The sequence below is a fragment of the Schistocerca americana genome, chromosome 10 (assembly GCF_021461395.2).
Source record: "Schistocerca americana isolate TAMUIC-IGC-003095 chromosome 10, iqSchAmer2.1, whole genome shotgun sequence".
Lineage (NCBI taxonomy): Eukaryota > Metazoa > Arthropoda > Insecta > Orthoptera > Acrididae > Schistocerca > Schistocerca americana.
In genome coordinates, this window is record NC_060128.1 from 50,221,438 (window position 1) to 50,245,316 (window position 23,879).

The window sequence follows — 23,879 nt, forward strand, 5'->3', positions numbered from 1 at the left end:
TTCTTCGGCTGCATGGAAAATGACATCGTGTAAGTCGATTGCTTTCCACACTTCTCACTAGAGTTGTCTTCACATTAGTTACATGGGGAGACGAGCAATGTGTGTCGATAATGACGATTTGTTGATACCGAAATTCCCTGCTCTGTGGGCTGTCACACTGGATGGAAGAAGGAGTGCTCGAATACCGTCAGGCTCGAGTCACATTGGAAGGATGATTGGAAGCATTGTCAAGAATAAGGATAGTGTTCAGTGGAATCTTTTTCTACTTCAGCTCTTTTCTCATTGCCGGCACGAATGTTTCACGGAACCACTGAGAGAATGTTTATCTGTCCATCCGTGCATTCTTCTGAATGTAATATTGCACAGGGAGTGTATTTATGTCACCGTGTCCAAAACAATGTGGATGTTGGGGTTTCCCAATCGCCATTAGTGTAGTATACAACTCCCATTTGCTTTACAACACACCTTTAATATTTCCGTCAGTCGTACTCGCCAGCTTTCTCCCCTGTCTCGGCAAAAAGAGTTGTTTCATCAGCACTGTACAAGGCATCAGCAGTTCAATCATCTTCCTAGATTATCTTCTGCATCTCATTTACAGTCACCTGCATCTTTCTCACCAGCAGAGTGACTTTCCCCGGCGACTGTCAGCTGCTCCACACCGAGGTGTCATTTCTTCCGGTTTTGTAGCTGACCCTCACTTCCTGCAGACTACTTACTGCCACCAAATTGTTTACTAAATGCAGCTGCTTGTTCTTTTATTACTAGGCCACTGATTGGAACTTCTGTATTACGTTGTTGTACAAACCACTTATAAACAGCTATGTCCAGTTCTTCACTTTTTCTCTTTTGGGTAACCTTCTGTTTTTCCCATCTCACTTTCTCTTTGAGTTGCTTACTGTCAAGTAACATCCTTTTTTTTTTATGTCATACAGTGTCTATCTTCAGGAGTTCGGGGAACCAGAGCGATATGAAACTTTTTTTGATGTGTGCATTTTCTTTCTCTATGTGTGAAAATATTTCCTGAAAGTTTGACCACACCTTTTCACACCTGTATAGTAAAACTGAGCTGGCAGTAGCTTTTTTTCAAAGTGGCAGGTTTCTTTCTAATTTCCTAAATTTGGATGGCAATAGTGTGAATAGCATTAAGCAGAATAGTGATAGTGTGTAGTGTTTTTTTCCCCTCTCTCTCTCATTCTCTCTCTCTCTCTCTCTCTCTCTCTCTCTCTCTCTCTCTCTCTCTCTTTCAGATGCATGTACTGTGGACCAAGAATTAACAACCAATACTGTTTCTCATTTTTGTGTGAATTCATTCCTATACATGATTTCGTACTCTGGGATACTAATTTCTTGATATCACATCCTCGGAACTAGGCCAATCTTTTTGTCTTTCGCCTTACAAAATTCCAGATTTTCCTTGTTAGATGATTATCTTGTACAACACTCACCTTTCATTTTTAATAAATGATGTACATCTTCTATCTTTCTGTACAGTTCCTCATTTGATCTCAAACATATGTGCACATTATCTGTTGGCTAAAGTCTTTCTGAATATCCCCTATCCTCTGTGGAGGTACTTACCTCATCCATTGATAGTCAAAGTCTCTGTAGCATGTAAGCCTGTAGTTGCTCATTCAGCACTATACTCAGCAGCAGTGGCTTCCGGTGAAGAACCTCAGTTCAATTTAACTAAAATTTCAAGTTTTTGCTTGAAGTCTAGAGTACTGTGTTTCCTTTTGGAAGACATTATACTGAACTGTAAAGAATGCCACAATTTCAAATATGTACAGCACTGTTTAACACCGTAATTCACTAACAACACTGTCATGCAAGATAATTCACTGTTCGGACGTGGGTCAGATTTCTGAGGGACTGGACTTCTGGGGGGTCGGACTAATGCGAGTTTAGTGTAATTATACATCCCTCGTAATTCTTCCTCCCGTGGGAGCAGCAGAACACGAGGAAGTGAACTGGCTCAGAGAGAATGCAACTGTAATTCAGATTTATTGAGCTGATGCCACTCTGATTCTCATAGGAAGTTGGTATTAATTTGCAATCTTTCTTTATACATGACACGGAGCTTTGATATTTTATCACTCCAAAAAAATATAAAATAGAGTCCTCCACAATGCATTACAATGTGGGTGCAGATACCCCATTTTAAATGCTGACAATTTGTGGCTACTTATTACAGACAACACGTATGTATTCACAAAGATACAACTTTTTTGAAACTTCTCATGCAGTAATTTAAAAGTCTGTATACCTGTTTGCCGATGACACCAGCATATTGCTCACTGGATCCAGTCCAGAAACTTTGCGGTCCACAGCAGAAAGTTCTATGAAAAGACTTTCTGAGTTGTTCACAAAAAAACAAACTCATTATAAATACTGAAAAAACTGTGTGTGTCGTTTTTCATTTAATTCCTCCAAGTAATCAAATGTCTATTCAAGCCCAATTAAAAAATGATCCCCTAGAAAATGTAAGTGTCAAAAAATTCTTGGGTCTTTGGGTTCAGCAAGACTTAAAGTGAGACACACATATAAATAACTTGTGTAGAAAACTATCATCTGTGTGCTATGGCCTAAGAATTTTAAAGGCTACAACAAGCAAAACAACAGTACTGCAGGGATACTATGCACAGTTCCACTCACTAATCAGATATGGGATCATTTTCTGGGGATACTCAACTCACAGTGTAAAGGTTTTTAGAATGCAAAAAAGAGCTTTAAGGATAATTTGTGGCCTTAAAAAGATAGAGTCCTGTAAGTCCCATTTTACTGAGCTTGGTGTCCTAAATGTTCCAAGTTTATTCATTTATGAAAATATCTTGTTCACTAGGGACTACCTCCTGAAAACAGGCAAACAGCTACAGAACAAAAGTGTACACAACTATAGTGCCAGAAGGGAATCAAATACACATCAAAAATATCACAGAACAACCACCTATCAGAGGAGCATAATTAACATTGGTGTAATACTACACAATAAGATACTAGAGGAAATAAAAAATACTACTCATCCAATATTTAAAACTAAACTAAAGGCATTTCTAATAAAGCACTGTTTCTATTCTGTCAGAGAATTTCTGAATAAGTAACAAAATTAATTGTAGTAGGTACCTAATTTTAATTGCTAATACTATGTATTATGGTAACTTATCTTTGACCTGTCCAGTATCAATTGTACAATTTGTGCTCTATGATAAAACTGCACCAATAAAAAATCAAATCAAATCAAATCATATTAGGATTTCATCTCACCTGGAACCAGCTCCATGACTATCATGATGGGCTGCTTCTGCACACAGATTCCAATCAGCCTGACAATATTCGGGTGGTTATACTGCTTCAGGATGCGCCCCTCTTGGAGGAATTTGCGACGGTGCTCTTCGGGGACTGTCATTCGGCAGGTTTTTACTGCGACCTCCATCCCAGTTTTTCGCAGTTTACCTCTGTGCACGTCCCCGAAGTTACCCTGCAAAAGAGAATGTCGCAATAAAGTTGGTGTTAAATCTTTCACTTCATTTATAAAAGTTATCTTTCCTTTACTTCCGCACTTGTAATTACATTACCTCATCACGATTAATCGGTCAGGTATATAATATGCCTCATTTTGATTGACAGAAAGGAGAGCAAAGGTAGTTTATTTCTGCAAGACACAAAAAATTGTCCACAAATTGGGGAAAAAAAATATTTCAATCAGTTTTGTCTTTCCCCAACCTTTAAGTAGGTCACCAGCATATCATAATATCTTATATATATAGTTACAATAGAGGGAAACATTCCACATAGGAAAAATATATCTAAAAACAAAGATGATGTGACTTACCAAATGAAAGTGCCGGCAGGTCGACAGAAACACAAACAAACACAAACATACACACAAAATTCAAGCTTTCGCAACAAACTGTTGCCTCATCAGGAAAGAGGGAAGGAGAGGGAAAGACGAAAGGATGTGGGTTTTAAGGGAGAGGGTAAGGAGTCATTCCAATCCCGGGAGCAGAAAGACTTACCTTAGGGGGAAAAAAGGACAGGTATACACTCGCACACACACACATATCCATCCACACATACAGACACAAGCAGACATATTTAAAGACAAAGAGTTTGGGTGGAGATGTCAGTCGAGGCGGAAGTGTAGAGGCAAAGAAGTTGTTGAAAGACAGGTGAGGTATGAGTGGCGGCAACTTGAAATTAGCGGAGATTGAGGCCTGGCGGATAACGAGAAGAGAGGATATACTGAAGGGCAAGTTCCCATCTCCGGAGTTCGGATAGGTTGGTGTTGGTGGGAAGTATCCAGATAACCCGGACGGTGTAACACTGTGCCAAGATGTGCTGGCTGTGCACCAAGGCATGTTTAGCCACAGGGTGATCCTCATTACCAACAAACACTGTCTGCCTGTATCCATTCATGCGAATGGACAGTTTGTTGCTGGTCATTCCCACATAGAATGCATCACAGTGTAGGCAGGTCAGTTGGTAAATCACGTGGGTGCTTTTACACGTGGCTCTGCCTTTGATTGTGTACACTTTCCGGGTTACAGGACTGGAGTAGGTGGTGGTGGGAGGGTGCATGGAACAGGTTTTGCACGGGGGGCGGTTACAAGGATAGGAGCCAGATGGTAGGGAAGGTGGTTTGGGGATTTCATAGGGATGAACCAACAGTTTGCGAAGGTTAGGTGGACAGCGGAAAGACACTCTTGGCGGAATGGGGAGGATTTCATGAAGGATGGATCTCATTTCAGGGCAGGATTTGAGGAAGTCGTATTCCTGCTGGAGAGCCACATTCAGAGTCTGGTCCAGTCCCGGAAAGTATCCTGTCACAAGTGGGACACTTTTGTGGTTCTTCTGTGGGGGATTCTGGGTTTGAGGGGATGAGGAAGTGGCTCTGGTTATTTGCTTCTGTACCTGGTCAGGAGGGTAGTTGCGGGATGTGAAAGCTGTTGTTAGGTTGTTGGTGTAATGATTCAGGGATTCCGGACTGGAGCAGATTCGTTTGCCACGAAGACCTAGGCTGTAGGGAAGGGACCGTTTGATGTGGAATGGGTGGCAGCTGTCATAATGGAGGTACTGTTGCTTGTTGGTGGGTTTCATGTGGACAGACGTGTGAAGTTGGCCATTGGACAGGCGGAGGCCAACGTCAAGGAAAGTGGCATGGGATTTGGAGTAGGACCAGGTGAATCTGATGGAACCAAAGGAGTTGAGGTTGGAGAGGAAATTCTGGAGTTCTTCTTCACTGTGAGTCCAGATCATGAAGATGTCATCAATAAATCTGTACCAAACTTTGGGTTGGCAGACCTGGGTAACCAAGAAGGCTTCCTCTAAGTGACCCATGAATAGGTTGGCGTACGAGGGGGCCATCCTGGTACCCATGGCTGTTCCCTTTAATTGTTGGTATGTCTGGCCTTCAAAAGTGAAGAAGTTGTGGGTCAGGATGAAGCTGGCTAAGGTAATGAGGAAAGAGGTTTTAGGTAGGGTGACAGGTGATCGGCGTGAAAGGAAGTGCTCCATCGCAGCGAGGCCCTGGACGTGCGGAATATTTGTGTATAAGGAAGTGGCATCAATGGTTACAAGGACGGTTTCCGGGGGTAACAGATTGGGTAAGGATTCCAGGTGTTCAAGGAAGTGGTTGGTGTCTATGATGAAGGATGGGAGACTGCATGTAATGGTTTGAAGGTGTTGATCTACGTAGGCAGAGATACGCTCTGTGGGGGCTTGGTAACCAGCTACAATGGGGCGGCCGGGATGATTGGGTTTGTGGATTTTAGGAAGAAGGTAGAAGGTAGGGGTGCGGGGTGTCGGTGGGGTCAGGATACTTTCCGGGACTGGACCAGACTCTGAATGTGGCTCTCCAGCAGGGATACGGCTTCCTCAAATCCTGCCCTGAAATGAGATCCATCCTTCATGAAATCCTCCCCACTTCGCCAAGAGTGTCTTTCCGCCGTCCACCTAACCTTCATAACCTGTTAGTTCATCCCTATGAAATCCCCAAACCACCTTCCCTACCCTCTGGCTCCTATCCTTGTAACCGCCCCCGGTGCAAAACCTGTCCCATGCACCCTCCCACCACCACCTACTCCAGTCCTGTAACCCGGAAAGTGTATTCGATCAATTCGTGTGAAAGCACCCACGTGATTTACCAACTGACCTGCCTACACTGTGACGCATGCTATGTGGGAATGACCAGCAACAAACTGTCCATTCGCATGAATGGACACAGGCAGACAGTGTTTGTTGGTAATGAGGATCACCCTGTGGCTAAACATGCCTTGGTGCACAGCCAGCACATCTTGGCACAGTGTTACACCGTCCGGGTTATCTGGATACTTCCCACCAACACCAACCTATCCGAACTCCGGAGATGGGAACTTGCCCTTCAGTATATCCTCTCTTCTCGTTATCCGCCAGGCCTCAATCTCCGCTAATTTCAAGTTGCCGCCACTCATACCTTACCTATCTTTCAACAACTTCTTTGCCTCTACACTTCCGCCTCGACTGACATCTCTGCCCAAAGTCTTTGTCTTTAAATATGTCTGCTTGTGTCTGTATGTGTGGATGGATATGTGTGTGTGTGTGTGCGAGTGTATACCTGTCCTTTTTTCCCCCTAAGGTAAGTCTTTCCACTCCCGGGATTGGAATGACTCCTTACCCTCTCCCTTAAAACACACTTCCTTTCGTCTTTCCCTCTCCTTCCCTCTTTCCCGATGAGGCAACAGTTTGTTGCGAATGCTTGAATTTTGTGTGTATGTTTGTGTTTGTTTGTGTGTCTATCGACCTGCCAGTGGTTTCGTTCGGTAAGTCACCTCATCTTTGTTTTTAGATATATTTTTCCCCATGTGGAATGTTTCCCTCAAAGATGATATGACTTACCAAATGAAAGTGCTGGCAGGTTGACAGACACACAAACAAACACAAACATAAACACAAAATTCAAGCTTTCGCAACAAACTGTTTCCCTTTTGACTTACCGAACGGAAGTGCTGGCAGGTCGATAGACACACAAACAAACACAAACATACACATGAAATTCAAGCTTTTGCAACAAACTGTTGCCTCATCAGGAAAGAGGAAAGGAGAGGGAAAGACGAAAGGATGTGGGTTTTAAGGGAGATGGTAAGGAGTCATTCCAATCCCGGGAGCGGAAAGACTTACCTTAGGGGGGAAAAAGGACGGGTATACACTCGCGCACCTGTAACTGTTCCAATATAGACTAACTGGTAAAATCTGTGACTGATGCTGCCAAATACTTCTTGACAAGCTTCATGACGTATTTACACGTCTCAGCATTAACTGGCAGAGGCACTTATAAAGTTTTTCCTCAGGAAATGTCAGTGTAGTTGAGGCTTTCGGAATGATGAAATCACGGTAGGTAAGTTTTGATAACGATGCACTACAGCAAATTGGTACTTCTATTCAGTGGAGTATTCAAAGTACCTGTACTTTGAAACAGCAAATTTGCCGTTATCAGCGTTTTTACTGTTATCCTGAATGGCTTTCTTAGGTAGGATGAGAAGTCTAAAAATACATATCCTGTAATGTTAACCACAGTGAATTTCTTGGACTCTTCCGCAAACCAAAATCTAACTAATGACAGGGCAAACCCTGGACATAGCTGGCTCTTGCCCCAGACATCTTACATTCACACGTTCATTCCCTATTTTATTCGGAATTGATCCCACAGACAAGACCGATTCTTGCAGCATACAATTGAGCAATTTTCAATCCGTGCAACAGTAGTAAAATCTTATTTTCAGCCAAAAGTGGATGTACTCAATTGTTGCACTGATGCCTTCAATTACTACCACAGGTCCCACGGAAACTGAGGTGATTGCCCCCATAGCAGAATGCTATGCTCACATCTGAGTTTTTGAGCAGCCATATGCACCAGTGACAGTGTATCTGGACACGACCACTGACCTCGTGTAATAAGAAACACGATTATTCTGACTAGATGAAACACTTCCACTGACCCACAGTTGAATCTCGGCTATCCCCTGCCCACATTATCCTGTCCTACTGACGGTGTCACTTCATCGACAGGGGAACAGTTAAAGAGTCGTACACTACAGAGACGCCGTGCACTGAACACTGCGCCAACTCGCGCTGGGCTCTATCACCAGGTCTGCCACAGATCACGACCTACACCGATTTCACACACTGTGCGAGCCCGCAATTTTCACATCCTGTGGTGAGGCGTAGACATCTGACACTCTGTTGCATGGTCGCCGTTTCACAGTACGTCGACCACTTTCCGTAACAGCTCATGACAGAAGAACTCCAACAGCTTCACTACTTTTGAGATGCTCCTTCCCTCGGACAAAACAATCTGCCCTGTTTCAAAGCTGCTTATGTCAGTACATTTCCCATTTGCTGACCACATCATTGTTAGAATGATTCCGCATTTGTGTGTGTTTCACCTATGTACTTTTCTTGCCATATCACACATCCAACCAGGCAACATCAAATCTTACAGTGGGCAACAGTCACAATCTTTCGGCTCATCAGTGCGGGTTCTTTTTTTTTTTTTTTTTTTTTTTTTTGTAAGCCCTCGATGCCAGTTTTGTAGATGCCTCGTTGCTGCTGTCGTTGCTACGGCAGACTGAGTTCGTGAGTTCGTGGAATGGCTTCTGGTGCAGTACACCACTAAGACAATTTCTCCCTGCCATTATTACACAGGATAGGAGAACCGAGGTTCTACAACAATCCAACAAATTACTGACAAAGTCACACAAGAGGTTTACTTACATGTGTGACAACGGAATAATGACATCCACAACACTGTTTGTAAAACAACACAAAAAATGGTCCTCAATGACTAAGTGCAAATAATTGCAGGTAAATTTCACAGTACATTGCAAATGCGATTTTACGACAACTGTCTGTTCACTTCTGAGAGTTCATTTAGCGAGCCTGGGCGACGATCTGCGACCGAGTGGGCGAGAGCTGCTCTCCTATCTTCCGAATAGCCTCCTATCCGTCATCGTCCAGTCGTCGGCGAATTGTACTCGCCTGGCAACTGGCCGAGGCAAAGTCCATAACTTGGTCTTCAGTGCCGCCTGTGACGCCAGTGGAAGTCGCGCATCTGGCGAGTCTCTACGCCACTGGAACCAGCTGGCATCTTAGCGCTGGTGGTGTTTTTGCCATGGCCGTGTCTTGCTTCAGGCGACAGGGCACTTTTTCCGTCTTGGTAAGTAGGCCTCTTCTGTGATTATTGGTATACTATCAGCTTTGTTGTTGTTTCATCTCCCAGTACTTACTGCAACCTACATCCTTCTGAATCTCTTCGTCTCCCTCTACAATTTTTACCCTCCACGCTGCCCTCCAATGCTAAATTTGTGATCCCTTGATGCCTCAGAGCATGTTCTACCCACCGATCCCTTCTTCTAGTCAAGTAGTGCCACAAACTTCTCTTCTCCACAATTCTATTCAACACCTCCTCATTAGTAACGTGATCTACCCATCTAATCTTCAGCATTCTTCTGTGGCACCACATTTCGAAAGCTTCTATTCTCTTCTTGTTTAAACTATTTACCGTCCATGTTTCACTTCCATACGTGGCTACACTCCACACAAATACTTTCAGAAACGGCTTCCTGACACTCAAATCTATACTCGACTTTAACAAATTTCTCTTCTTCAGAAACGCTTTCCTTGCCATTGCCAGTCTACATTTTATATCCTCTCTGCTTCGGCCATCATCAGTTATTTTGCTCCCCAAATAGGAAAACTCCTTTACTACTTTAAGCTTTAGTACGGTGTATTTTGTAACTGGCAAATGATGTTAGCAATAAATACAGAAATGGAAAATGTGGTGTAATTTACAAAAATACTAAGGGGATGGAATCTCTTGCTGGCATCGGTAAAACAGCACGTGGACAGTTGTATTGCCTTGCCTTCATTTGCATTTACTCTCTCTCTCATTCTCTCTCTCCTTTCTTTCTGAACCAGCGCTTCGTGTGCAAAAATGGCACGAGTTCCGGGACACTATACACGTGTGTTGTGGTGGACAGTGTGTGTAAAGCACTAACGTGCTGTGACTTCAGTGTTGTGACGACGCTCACCATTTCACAGTACCAGGATCAGGAGGCAGTTTGCTAAGTCGTTATTCCATAAACTGTCTACTACCTCTGTCTGTCTACGTCTGTACTCTGAACACCACTGTATAGTGCACAGTAGAGGGTACTTTCCCAGTAGCACATACTGGGGCTCATCCCATTCCATTCGAATATGGAGTGTGGGAGGGATGTCTGCTTAAATGTGCCTCTGTGTGTGCCGTAATTAATTTAATCTCGTCTCCACGCATTGAAATGTAGGGGGCATCACTAAATTTGTCACCTAACTATCATTCTCAGAACTTTGCAAGTAGTCTTTCACAGAATAGTTGACATCTAGCTTTAAGCGCATGTCAGTTGAGTTTTTTCAACATCTCTCTGACACTCCCCTGTAAGTCAAACCAGCCTGTGACCATCCATGCTGCTCTCCTTTGTGTACCTCACCATCCCCCGGTTGTCCTGTTTCGTTTGTGCCCCACATAGAGCAGGCTAACGAGAAGGATGTCTGCAAAGATAGTGGGGGAGGTGTGGGATGGGGAAACAGTCTTTCCCTTCACTCTGAAATATGTTTTCCTACCAAGAGAACTCACTGTCTGCCTCACTGTGTTATGTTCTGTTGTTTCTCGTGTACACTCTCCTGTTTTGTTTCTGTATATTTTATAGTTAATTATATTTTTGTTGTTCTGTTTTGTAGTTGTCTCTTATTTGCGCAGAAAAGTGCTCAATCGAGAGACAGGTGAATTCTTGGCCTTCCTCCAGAACAGAGTTTTGCAAGCTGTACTCTGCAGAACACCTGGGTTCCATAGGAAGTGAATAAGTGCCTTTCGGAGTGGGGACCCCGTCCTGATAACAGAGTATGTACAGACTCGTTCTACAGAAAACTGGAGCAGTACCCTACCAGCCCAATCTAGCACTGGCTGTATAATGGTCAGCAGAATGGATGGATGAACACTAAAATTAGTCAACGAGTTTTTCTATTCAGACAACAAAATAACTGGCAGTGGTCAAATTAGCACAGAAAGTGTATCTGGAAAGGAGAAATGTGTTAACATCGCATATAAATTTTTTATATGTTAACGTGTCCTTTCTGAAGGTATTTGTGTGGCCTGCAGTCCTGTACCTAAGTAGAACATGAACAACATGCAGATGAGACAAGAAGGCAACAAAAGCTTTTCAAATGTGGTGCTACAGAAGGACGTTGGAAAGTTGACGGATAGACCGAATAAGTAAGGAGGAGATACTGAATCAAATTAGGGGGGGGGGGGGAAGATATTTGAGGCACAGCTCTGAGACTGTCTCCGAACGGTTAAGCGCCACTGCCTTCGGCGCAGAAAGACCGCGCTCTTTCCGGTACTCCGGTACCTCCTCAGATTTTTCTGAGATAGGGACGTCCGGAACGGGGTGAGTCAGCCTCACGGGGCCAAATGACGAACTGATAGAATAAAGAAGCAGCGACATCGTCAGAAATCGTCTACTGGCAACGATTGGCAATGCCGATCACACGATCTGCAATCACAGATCGTTCCTCGTACTGCCTCGTAGGCACCATTCTATCCCACGAAACGGGCCTAAGGACTAACCCTCCAGTGGTGTTTACATTTGTTCGAAAGGAGACATCCCGAGGCATCGAGTAATCGTAATGTTAACGGGAAGTGCTTGCCTCAGTGGCAACACCGGCTCCCATAGGGCACCGAAGTTGAGCGGTGTCGGGTTTAGCCGACGCTCAGATGGGTGACCGTTTCCCGAGTGTAGTCGGCGAGTGAGGTGCTCTCGGCCCTCGTGGGGCCAATTGGGGAGTAGTGGCTCCGGTCAGGGGAACTGACAACGGATAGGAGAGACGTGTGTCGACCACACGCCCCTCCGTATCCGCATCCGATCACACGTATCTGCTAACAAGGGAACCTCCCCATCGCACCCCCCTCAGACTTAGTTATAAGTTGGCACAGTGGATAGGCCTTGAAAAACTGAACACAGATCAATCGAGAAAACAGGAAGAAGTTGTGTGGAACTATGAAAAAAATAAGCAAAACATACAAACTGAGTAGTTCGCGAGCAAGATAGGCAAGATCAAGGATAGGGTGAGCTCAGGAACGCCGTGGTCCCGTGGTTAGCGTGAGCAGCTGCGGAACGAGAGGTCCTTGGTTCAAGTCTTCCATCCAGCGAAAAGTTTACTTTCTTTATTTTCGCAAAGTTATGATCTGTCCGTTCCTTCATTGACGTCTCTGTTCACTGTAATAAGTTTAGTGTCTCTGTTTTGCGACCGCAGCGCAAAACCGTGCGATTAGTAGACAAAAGGATGTGCCTTTCCAATGAGAACCGAAAACATTTGATCGCAAGGTCATAGGTCAACTGATTCCCCCACAGGAAAACACGTCCGATATATTCTATACGACACTGTTGACGTCATGTGCGTCACATGACAGGAATATGTTGTCGACCCACCTAACGACCCTGTGCTCTGTCAAAACATATGTTTTTAAAGTTTTCAAATTTATCCGTGTGTAGACCATCAAATCCTGCATATGTCCAAGCAAATCTGAACATGTCCTGGAATTTTGGAGAGCGAAGTTGATTATGTGTGAGTGCCTGAACATTGATAATTGTCTGAAAATAAAAAATTAAACTTTTCACCCGAGGCAAGACTCGAACCAAGGACCTCTCGTTCCGCAGCTGCTCACGCTAACCACGGGACCACGGCGCTCCTTGACTCCCATTATCCTTGACGTTGCCTATCTTGCGCATGCACTACTCAGTTTGTATATTTTGCTTATTTTTTCATAGTTCCACACAACTTCTTCCTGTTTTCTCGATTGATCTGTGTTTAGTTTTTCAAGGCCTATCCACTGTGACAACTTATAACTAAGTCTGAGGGGGGTGCGATGGGGAGGTTCCCTTGTAAGGACGACAAAGTGGTCAGTCGGTACTGTCGGGCCTTCTGAGGCCTGTTCGGGCAGAGTCATTCTCACAATGGAAACTGCTCGTGGAACAAAAATTGTAAAGGGAGACCAAATGACGAATACAGTACACAGGTTCTAATGGATGTAGGTTGTGGTAGTTACACAGAAATGAAGAGCCTCACACAAGATAGTGTGAAGAGCTGCATCGAACCAGTTTTCAGTCTGAAAAATTCAGACAACAATAACAACAACAACAACTTTGTTTCCATATGGCTCCATACAGAAGGTGAAGCAACCCCTCATTTCCCACTATTCTCATCTGCAGACAAGAAAGAGAAATAGAGAACCAGTAGCAGCCAGTTTTTAATATTTTTTGTGGGATCTGAAATTTAAAAACGTCTCTCACACCGGCCTGATTCAGCTTCACTGATCAGGGTAGTAAAAAACATGCGTATATTAAGGGAATTTTCATTACGCTCACATTTACACAGTTCAATACTGTTCTATCCTGATTAAATTGAGCTTAACTTAAATTGAGCTTAACTTAAATTTCATAAGGTAGTGAAGCAATTTCGAAGTCTTGGTGCGACGAAAATTGTCAGTCGATCTCCTGAAAAAATTTGTAATAATTATTAACTTTCGGTGATCACATGGGGATGACCGGAGATCTGCTGGTAAGACCGTATTAGCCCACTTATTGAAAGTAATAAACTGGACATCTTGAGCGTACAAAACGGCAGGTTCGTCCAGTGCAAATCAGACGTTCCCCACTGATCCCGTGCAACACAGCGTAGTAAGCAGACACTGTCAATAATAATAAGTTAAATAATACGCGAACACACTTACTTTAGTTTAGTTCATGTATTAAATTCCTTCTCATACAGAATCCCATCAAGATGGCGACTAGCTCAACAACACATACACATACATATTCGTTCTTTCACGGCTAATCCGCAAGATCTGAATTATTCTTTTCATAAGAGAAAACATAGATAGCAGAGAAGCTATTCCACGGAGTAAATGCACGCTCCAAGGAATAATAGGGCTTGAAACTACTTTGCATTGATAATCATCGTATATTAAAGTTTAGGAATCGGTAAGATAAGAAGAGATATTTCGAGATATGTACCGAGTTATATAATTTATAAAAAATTTCTGAAAATATCGCAGAGAGACCGCTGCAAGAGACATTACAAGTTCTTTAAGAGAGACCTACCCGCCCGATCTGCTCCACGAGGATGACGTCGTCGTTGTTGAGCTCCCAGCGCTCGCGGTAGACGGCGCGGGTCAAGACGGCGCCGGAGCGCGCCGTCACGGGCAGCTGGCTCTGCTGCTGGTACTGGATCAGCTCCTGCACCGTCGGGAAGGCGGGACCCTCGAACCTGAAGCTGCCCTGTCACCACAAACCACCTCCGCTCTTTCATCGCATTTCGTACTTGCTGTCGAGGAAGGGACGTGTAAGGAGTCTAGGTGTACAGTAACTTAACACAGAGACGTCACAGAAAGTTAGTCTATATACTATACTAACAATAAACTGATTTTCACTTTCTCAAGTTTAACAAAGCTCAGCTTACTTTGCAGTAGGGTTTTGGAGCATATACTGTATTCAAACATTATGAATCACCTCGAAGGGAACCATCTATTGATACGTAATCAGCACAGTTTCAGAAAACATTGTTCTTGTGCAACGCAGCTAGCTCTTTATTTGCACGAAGTAATGGCTGCTATCGACAGGGGATCTCAGGTTGATTCCATATTTCTGGATTTCCAGAAAGCTTTTGATACCGTTCCTCACAAGCGACTTCTAATCGAGCTGCGGGCCCACGGGGTATCGTCTCAGTTGTGCGACTGGATTTGTGATTTCCTGTCAGGAAGGTCGCAGTTCATAGTAACAGACGGCAAATCGTCGAGTAAAACTGAAGTGATATCAGGTGTTCCCCAGGGAAGCGTCCTGGGACCTCTGCTGTTCCTGATCTATATAAATGACCTGGGTGACAATCTGAGCAGTTCTCTTAGGTTGTTCGCAGATGCTGTAATTTACCGTCTAGTAAGGTCATCCGAAGACCAGTATCAGTTGCAAAGCGATTTAGAAAAGATTGCTGTACGGTGTGGCAGGTGGCAATTGACGCTAAATAACGAAAAGTGTGAGGTGATCCACATGAGTTCCAAAAGAAATCCGTCGGAATTCGATTACTCGATAAATAGTACAATTCTCGAGGCTGTCAATTCGACTAAGTACCTGGGTGTTAAAATTACGAACAACTTCAGTTGGAAAGACCACATAGATAATATTGTGGGGAAGGCGAGCCAAAGGTTGCGTTTCATTGGCAGGACACTTAGAAGAAGCGACAAGTCCACTAAAGAGACAGCTTACACTACACTCGTTCGTCTGTTAGAATATTGCTGCGCGGTGTGGGATCCTTACCAGGTGGGATTGACGGAGGACATCGAAAGAGTGCAAAAAAGGGCAGCTCGTTTTGTATTATCACGTAATAGGGGAGAGAGTGTGGCAGATACGATACGCGAGTTGGGATGGAAGTCATTGAAGCAAATACGTTTTTTGTCGCAGCGAGATCTATTTACGAAATTTCAGTCACCAACTTTCTCTTCTGAATGCGAAAATATTTTGTTGACCCAACCTACATAGGTAGGAATGATCATCAAAATAATATAAGAGAAATCAGAGCTTGAACAGAAAGGTTTAGGTGTTCTTTTTTCTTGCGCGCTGTTCGGGAGTGGAATGGTAGGGAGATGGTATGATTGTGGTTCGATGAACCCTCTGCTACGCACTTAAATGTGAATTGCAGAGTAGTCATGTATATGTAGATGTAGAAAAACAGACAACAGAAACTCTAGGTAGGAATATCACAATGTAGGAAAATACAGGTTGCTACTAACCATAAAGAAGACATGTTAAGTTGCAGACAGGCACAATTAAAATCTCAGACTGAGATGCTGGAGTTGACAGTTATATCTACAGGACGGGTGCTTGCTTGTCTGTGTGTGTGTCATTTACAGGTGAAGGCTGTGGCTGAAAGCTTTATGTAAGTGTCTTTTAATTGTGCCTGTCTGAAACTTAACATATACAGTATATACAGTTCCATACAGTAAATGGCACAACTCCAGTAATAAATATAGACTTTGAACAGAAGTCTGTAGCTAAGGTAGAATTTTCAAAATTTTTAGGTGTGTCCATTGATGAGAGGTTAAACTGGAAGCAACACATTGATGGTCTGCTGAAACGTCTGAGTTCAGCTACATGTGCTATTACGGTATTGCAAAGTTTGGTGATAAGAATCTCAGTAAATTAGCTTACTATGCCTACTTTCGTTCACTGCTTTCGTATGGCATCAAATTCTGGGGTAATTCATCGTTAAGTTGAAAAGTATTCATTGCTCAAAAACGTGTAATCAGAATAATTGCTGGAGCCCACCCATGGTCATCCTGCAGACATCTATTTAAGAATCTAGGGATCCTCACAGTATATATATTCACTTATGAAATTTGTTGTTAATAATCCAACCCAGTTCAAAAGTAATAGCAGTGTGCATAACTATAACACCAGGAGAAAGGATGATCTTCACTATGCAGGGTTAAATCTGACTTTGGCACAGAAAGGGGTAAATTATGCTGCCACGAAAGTCTTTGGTCACCTACCAAACAGCATCAAAAGCCTGACAGATAGCCAACTAACATTTAAAAATAAATTAAAAGAATCTCTAGATGACAACACCTTCTACTCATTGGCTGAATTTTTAGATATAAATTAAGGGGGAAAAAGCCAACAACAACAACAACAACAACTTAAACATTAGTGTCATGCAATATTTTGTGTAATGTAATATCTTGTACAGACATCTTTTATTAACCTGACACGTTCCACATCATTACGAAGTGTTGTATTCATGATCTATGGAACAAGTATTAATCTAATCTAATCTAATTTCTTTACGGCAAAGACCAATCTATCTTCTCCTACACAGTAAATTGTTACAAAATGTTCTGGAAGAATTTGGGATGGATGATATATCCAGAAATCTGATTAAACAGAATGACCGACAGAGGGTTAAAAGTGAAATTCATTCGTGAAATCTCGGTCCCTTTTGAAGGTCTGTGTCAGACGTGGCGATGGACTCTCTCCACTCATTTTAATTGTGTCTCATTTGAGAATCCTGGAAGACATTGAGCTGAGAACAGGGGAACGAAGAACAGGTCAGATTAGGGCCCGAGCCGAAAGGAGTGTACATCGACTGCTCGTCTTTGCAGACTGTAAGGATAGAAGCTGAAGTAATGAATTATAATTTGTGTCAAGGCCGGGACTTGAAACCGGGTCTTCTGCTTAATAGGCAGATGTGTTATCCATTACACCACTCTGGCTTTGTGGCTAACACAGCTGCTTGGAATATCCTAGACCAATGACCTCCCTAACACAAACTTCAATTCACACCCCAATATGTCTCCAGAAAAATGTAATTACATCAGATCTTTGCAAACTATTTAGTCATTTTTGCCAACAGTATTAATTTGGCAATTGCAAAGACTGACTGACTGATGGATATGGCTGAGAAAGCAGGATTACAGTTCTCCATTGAGAAGACAAAAATAAGTGACAAACATCACCGATGAATCAGAATGGATGATTTTAAACTGATGGAAGATTAATCGTGTGAAGAAATTTAGGTACCTAGGGAAAGAAATCCAACAAAATGGCCTAGAACAGAAAGTGATCAATCTCGGGATCTGCAAACTGTATAGAGCGTGAAACTTCCTGGCAGATTAAAACTGTGTGCCCGACCGAGACTCGAACTCGGGACCTTTGCCTTTCGCGGGCCCGAGTTCGAGTCTCGGTCGGGCACACAGTTTTAATCTGCCAGGAAGTTTCATATCAGCGCACACTCCGCTGCAGAGTGAAAATCTCATTCTGTATAGAGCGTATCCCCTGACAAAAAGCTTCTACGACAAGAAGTCACTGAGAATTGGAGCTGATTTAAGATATTACAGTACAACTGTCAGATCAGAAGGCTTACATGCTACAGAGACTTTGACTATCAATGGATGGGGTAAGTACCTCCACAGAGGATAGGCGATATGCAGGAAGACTTAAGCCAACAGATAATGTGCACATATGTTTGAGATCAAATGACGAACTGTACAGAAAGATAAAAGCTGTACATCATTTATTAAAAATGAAAGGTGAGTGTTGTACGAGATAATCATCTAACGAGGAAAATTTGGAATTTTATAAGGCGAAAGACAAAAAGATTGGCGTGGTTCCGAGGATGTGATATCTTCAAAAAATTAGTATCCGAGAATACGAAATCATGTATAGGAATGAATTCACACAAAAATGAGAAACAGTATTGATTGTTAATTCTTGGTCCTGAAACAAGAAAGAGAGAGAGAGAGAGAGGGGGGGGGGAGAATCACTACACACTATCACTATTCTGCTTAATGCTATTCACACTATTGCCATCCAAATTTAGGAAATTAGAAAGAAACCTGCTGCTTTGAAAAAAGCTGCTGCCAGCTCAGTTTTACTATACAGAGTATAATGAAAAGGTGTGGTCAAACTTTCAGGAAATATTTTCACACATTGAGAAAGAAAATACACACATCAAAAAAGGTTTTGCATCACTCTAGTTCCCCGAACTCCTGAAGATAGACGTTGACTATGGATATTGTATCACAGACAAAGTCCCTTTGACTGTTCAGAGGTGACTCTAAACTTGCCCAAAGATGTTAACAACCATGCACGAGCAGCGCCTATTAGGCGGAGGGGGTCTGAAGTTGATCATTTCAGTCATTCCACCAGGAAGGAGGTACACATCTCGTGTTGTCTGTAGTTCAACCACGCCTAGACAGTCAATACCACAGTTCGATCAGGTCTGCATTGTTACTTTGTGCCAGAAAGGGCTCTCAACAAGGGAAGTGTCCAGTCACCTCGGAGTGAACCAAAGCAATGTCGATCGGACACGGAGGAGATACAGAGAGAGAGGAGCTGTCGACGACATGCCTCGCTCGGGCCGCCCGAGGGCTACTACTGCAGAGGACGACAGCTACCTACGGATTATGGCTCAGAGGTACCCTGACAGCAATGCCAACATGTCAAATAATGCTTTTCGTGCAGCCGCAGGACATCATGTTACGACTCAAACTGTGCGCAATAGGCTGCACGATGCGCAACTTCACTCCCAATGTCCGTGGCGAGGCCCACCATTAGAAGCACGACACCGTGCAACACAGCACAGATGGGCCCAGCAACATGCCGAATGGACCACTCAGGATTAGCATCACGTTCCCTTCACAAAAAACAAGTGTCGCATATGCCTTCAACCAGACAATTGTCGGAAACGTGTTTGGAGGCAACCCGTTCAGGCTGAACGCCTCAGGCACACTGCCCAGCGAGTGCAGCAAGGTGGAGGCTCCCTGCCGTTTTGGGTGGCATTATGTGGGACCAGCATATGCTGCTGGTGGTCACGGAAGGCGTCATAACGGCTGTACAATATGTGAATGCCATCCTCCGACTGATTGTGCAACCGTATCGGCAGCATATTGGCGAGGCATTCATCTTTGTGGATGACAGGATGACAATTTGTGCCCCCATCGTGTACATCTTGTGAATGACTTCCTTCAGGATAACATCACTCAACTATAGTGGCTAGTATGTTCTCCAGATACGAACCTTATCAAACGTGCCTGGGATAGATTGAAAAGGGCTGTTTATGGACAACATGACCCACCAACCAGTCTGAGGGATCTGTGCCGAATCGCCGTTGAGGAGTGGGACAATCTGGACCAACAGTGCCTCGATAAACTTGTAGATAGTATGCCACGACGAATACAGGCATCCTCTCTGGGGGACACCACCTTGACGAAGCACTGTCCGTGCGGGTGGAGAGGCTCGCGTATCTGCGGGAAGCTGAGGGCTGTGCCGAAGGGAGAGGACCTACTGCCGGAAAGGCCTGAGCCGATAGATCAGACTAAGAGTGTCCCACAATGTCCCTTCTTCCCTACCCACTCCTAGTACTACCCTATTCCCTGACCCAACCCGAGGTGTGATGCGATCCGTGCCGAGGGGTGCGTGGCACACGGGAAGATGTGTTGCAAACGGAGCCTCAGGGATACCGGGCAACCTCCCTGAGTAATTAGCCTTACACCATGCGGGGTATTCGTGGTGTGGACCTTCTACATCCCCAAATCTCGTGGACCGACACGGACACGACTACGGAAAAAGAAAAAGAAACTGAGGGGCAAATTGAGACCTCAGATACCCAAACATCGGGGACTGAACCGATGGAAGGCACTTCCACTACTGAATCAGGGTCTAGACCTGAGTCAGAAGTGGGAACTGTAACCGAGAAACTAGAGCAGATTGAAATCGAAGGCTTGTCTGGGGCCCAAAGGAGAAAGCTACTCAGGGAACAGAGGGAAAAGGAAGGAATAGAATGGCTTCCTAAACACAAATGGAGGGAAGTAAAGGGACTAGAACCCAAGACCCCAGGAAAAAACTGTCTCAGGTTGAAGTGGGCACGCAGACCCCCACAGCGTCAAAGACAGGTAGTAAGCGGATAAGGGAGGAAACAAAGACTCCCTCCTCCCTGGATAAGCGAGTCCAGAAAAAACTGAGGCAAGAAATAGGGAAACAGACCTATAGTACTGCAGTCTCGGTTTTTAGGATGGCAGTTATCCAGGAAGGTTATCCAACGGTGGCCATTACCTCGCAGCAGGAGGAACTAGTACAGATGGCCCTCTTTGAAAAGATTTGGGGGGGGGGGGGGACACTGGCCCAGGTCCCAACTTCAGGAGGGTCTATCTAGATCATGGTGCACTCATTTTTGTCTGTGAGGGGGTGCACACAGTAGAACGGCTCGAGGACAAGGTGCCCATGATATCCCCTTGGGAAGATGCGAAGCTGCCAGTCAAGATGGCAGCGGAGCTTCTTAAGACCGCATCACTGTGGGTACCCAAGATCCTCCTCTCCGAAGACTCTGTTCGGGAAAATAGGGGCCCAGAACCCAAAAGTCCCGACAGAAGACTGGAGAGTGATTAACCAGAAGGTTGCTCCGGAAGGACAATCCCTGGTGGTGGAGGTCGGTGAGAAGTCCCTGAAGGTGATGTGGGAGCAGGACCTGAAACTGTTTTTAGTGTTCTCGCAGGTCACTGTCAGGGTACTCAAAGACCTCAAAGATGGCAGTAAGATGGAGCCTGGAGGTGCTGCAGATTAATCTGCAGCACAGTAAAGGGGCCTCTGCTGCCCTGAGCCGCTGCCTGGGGAGACAGGAAGTGGACGTGGCCCTGATACGAGAACCCTGTTTATACAAAGGGGGTGTATCGGGCCTCGGAGGCACTGGAGGTAAGCTGATCTGTGCTAGAAATCTAAGAAACTCCAGAACATGAATCTATGTTAGAAACGGCATTTCTTTCGTGCCAATGATGGATTTCTGCTCTAGAGACTTAGTGACCATCAAAATGCAGCAATGTGAGGAAGGTATGACGAGGAAAATTGTCTCGGCCTCAGCATACCTTCCTTACGGAGAGTTGTCCCCCTCGCTCGGAGGTGAGGAGACTGGTAGAGACTCGCCATCGGCAAGGTGACCGACTGCTGGTGGGGCGCGACGCCAACGCCCACGACCTAGTGTGGGGCAGCGAGGACACCGACAGTAGCTAGCAACCTAGAGGTCCTGAACGGGGGCAATGAGCCTACATTCAGGAATAGCAGAAGGGAAGAAGTAATTGACATAACATTTGGTTCCATGACGATGGGTAGCTATGTCAAACAATGGCGTGTGGCGTCGGAGCCATCCCCATCGGACCACATGTACATTAAACTCGAGGTTGAAATAGGAATCAGACAGACCTTGACTTATAGAAATCCCAGGAAAACAGACTGGGAGACACATAGGAGGGCCCTCGACTTAGGCTTATCGGAAATTAAAACCACGATAAGGAAGCCAGTAGAATTTGAGGAAGTAGCAGAGGCTGTTACCTCTGCCATAGTGACCTCATATCAGGGCAACTGCACAATCGCCAGGAAGTGCACAAATAGGAGTGTTCCTCGGTGGAATAACAAATTGGAAATGCAAAGAAAACAGGTACGGAGACTGTTTAGTACTGCGAGACGCAAAGGACAGTGGGCTAAATATCGTGAGGTCCTTGTCAGTTACAACCTTGCAATAAGACAAGCAAAGAAGGCCTCCTGGAAGGCATTCTGTGAGGAAGTGGAGGGCACGGCTGCACAAGCCAGACTTCACAGAACCCTCACTAGAGTACCAACCAACGCAGGAGGTACGCTGAGGGAGGAGGATCGGGAATATACAAAGACAGCACATGAGACGCTGGAATTGCTCCTCAAAAGTCACTTTCCTCAATATGCTCTGCCGGATAACACAGACCAGTATGTGACCCCACAGAGACAACGGTTCTCAGACACTCGAAGAGAGGACCGGGAAGCGGCCAAGGAGTGTGTGAACTACAATAAAATCCAGTGGGCGGTGGGAACATTCCAGCCGTTCAAGTTACCTTGGCCAGATGGAATTTTTCCAGCTCTCCTGCAACAGGCAGGAGGAAAGCTTATAAGAGTCCTATGCAGGCTATTTAGGGTTTGCTTGGCAGTAGGAATCATAACCAATGTTTGGAGGCAGTGAAGGTTGTCTTCATTCCAAAGCCAGGAAGAACTGATAATAACAAGGCCAAGGATATGAGACCAATCAGTCTGTCCTCCTTCATTCTCAAAACACTGGAAAAACTGGTTAATGAATAAGTTGGGGAGAGGAGGCTATGTAGGGTCCCTTTACACCTGAACCAACATCCATACCAACCAGGTAAATCATGTGAAACAGCTCTCGACCGACTCGTCGGGAAGGTGGAAAAAGCACTTCATTTCCAAGAAATAGCCCTCTGTATCTTCCTGGATATTGAGGGGGCCTTTAGTAACAAAACCTTCGATTCCATGGTAAGGGCAGCAGCGGTGCATGATCTGGGGACCACAATGTGTAGGTGGACTAGAGCCATGCTTGTTGTTGTTGTTTTTGTTGTTGTCTTCAGTCCTGAGACTTGTTTTGATGCAGCTCTCCATGCTACGCTATCCTGTGCAAGCTTCTTCATCTCCCAGTACCTACTGCAGCCCACATCCTTCTGAATCTGCTTAGTGTATTCATCTCTTGGTCTCCCTCTACGATTTTTACCGTCCACGCTGCCCTCCAGTACTAAATTGGTGATCCCTTGATGCCTCAGAACATGTCCTACCAACCGATCCCTTCTTATAGTCAAGTTGTGCCACAAACTCCACTTCTCCCCAATTCCATTCAATGCCTCCCCATTGGTTATGTGATCTACCCATCTAATCTTCAGCATTCTTCTGTAGCACCACATTTCGAAAGCTTCTATTCTCTTCTTGTCTAAAGTATTTATCGTCCACGTTTCACTCCCTTACATGGCTACACTCCATACAAATGCTTTCAGAAACGACTTCCTGACACTTAAATCTATACTCGATGTTAACAGATTTCTCTTCTTCAGAAACGCTTTCCTTGCCATTGCCAGTCTACATTTTATATCCTCTCTACTTCGACCATCATCAATTATTTTGCTCCCCAAATAACAAAACTCCTGTACTGCTTTAAGTGCCTCGTTTCCTAATCTAATTCCCTCAGCATCACCCGACTTAATTCGACTACATTCCATTACCCTCGTTTTGCTTTTGTTGATGTTCATCTTATAGCCTTCTTTCAAGATACTGTCCATTCCGTTCAGCTGCTCTTCCAAGTCCTTTGCTGTCTCTGACAGAATTACAATGTCATTGGCGAACCGCGAAGTTTTTATTTCTTCGTGACGTAGGCACGCGTCACCATGAGCTTCACCAGTTGTCCTATCGACTGTTGTGTGCATTCTGTATACATCGACTGTTGTGTGCGTCTTGAATCTGCACTGT

At 44.5% G+C, this 23,879-nt stretch overlaps 1 protein-coding gene across 1 annotated transcript in view; it reads right to left on the reverse strand.

The window, feature by feature from the left end:
- Nucleotides 1–23,879, reverse strand: part of LOC124552657 (tyrosine-protein kinase Fer-like) — a 627,186-nt gene that overhangs the window by 59,341 nt on the left and 543,966 nt on the right. The window contains exons 9-10 of the mRNA XM_047126982.1: nucleotides 14,166–14,342; nucleotides 3,262–3,475 (exon numbers count right to left, since the gene is read on the reverse strand). Of these exons, the coding sequence (XP_046982938.1) occupies nucleotides 3,262–3,475; nucleotides 14,166–14,342 (391 nt within the window). The remainder of the gene's footprint in view (nucleotides 1–3,261; nucleotides 3,476–14,165; nucleotides 14,343–23,879) is intronic.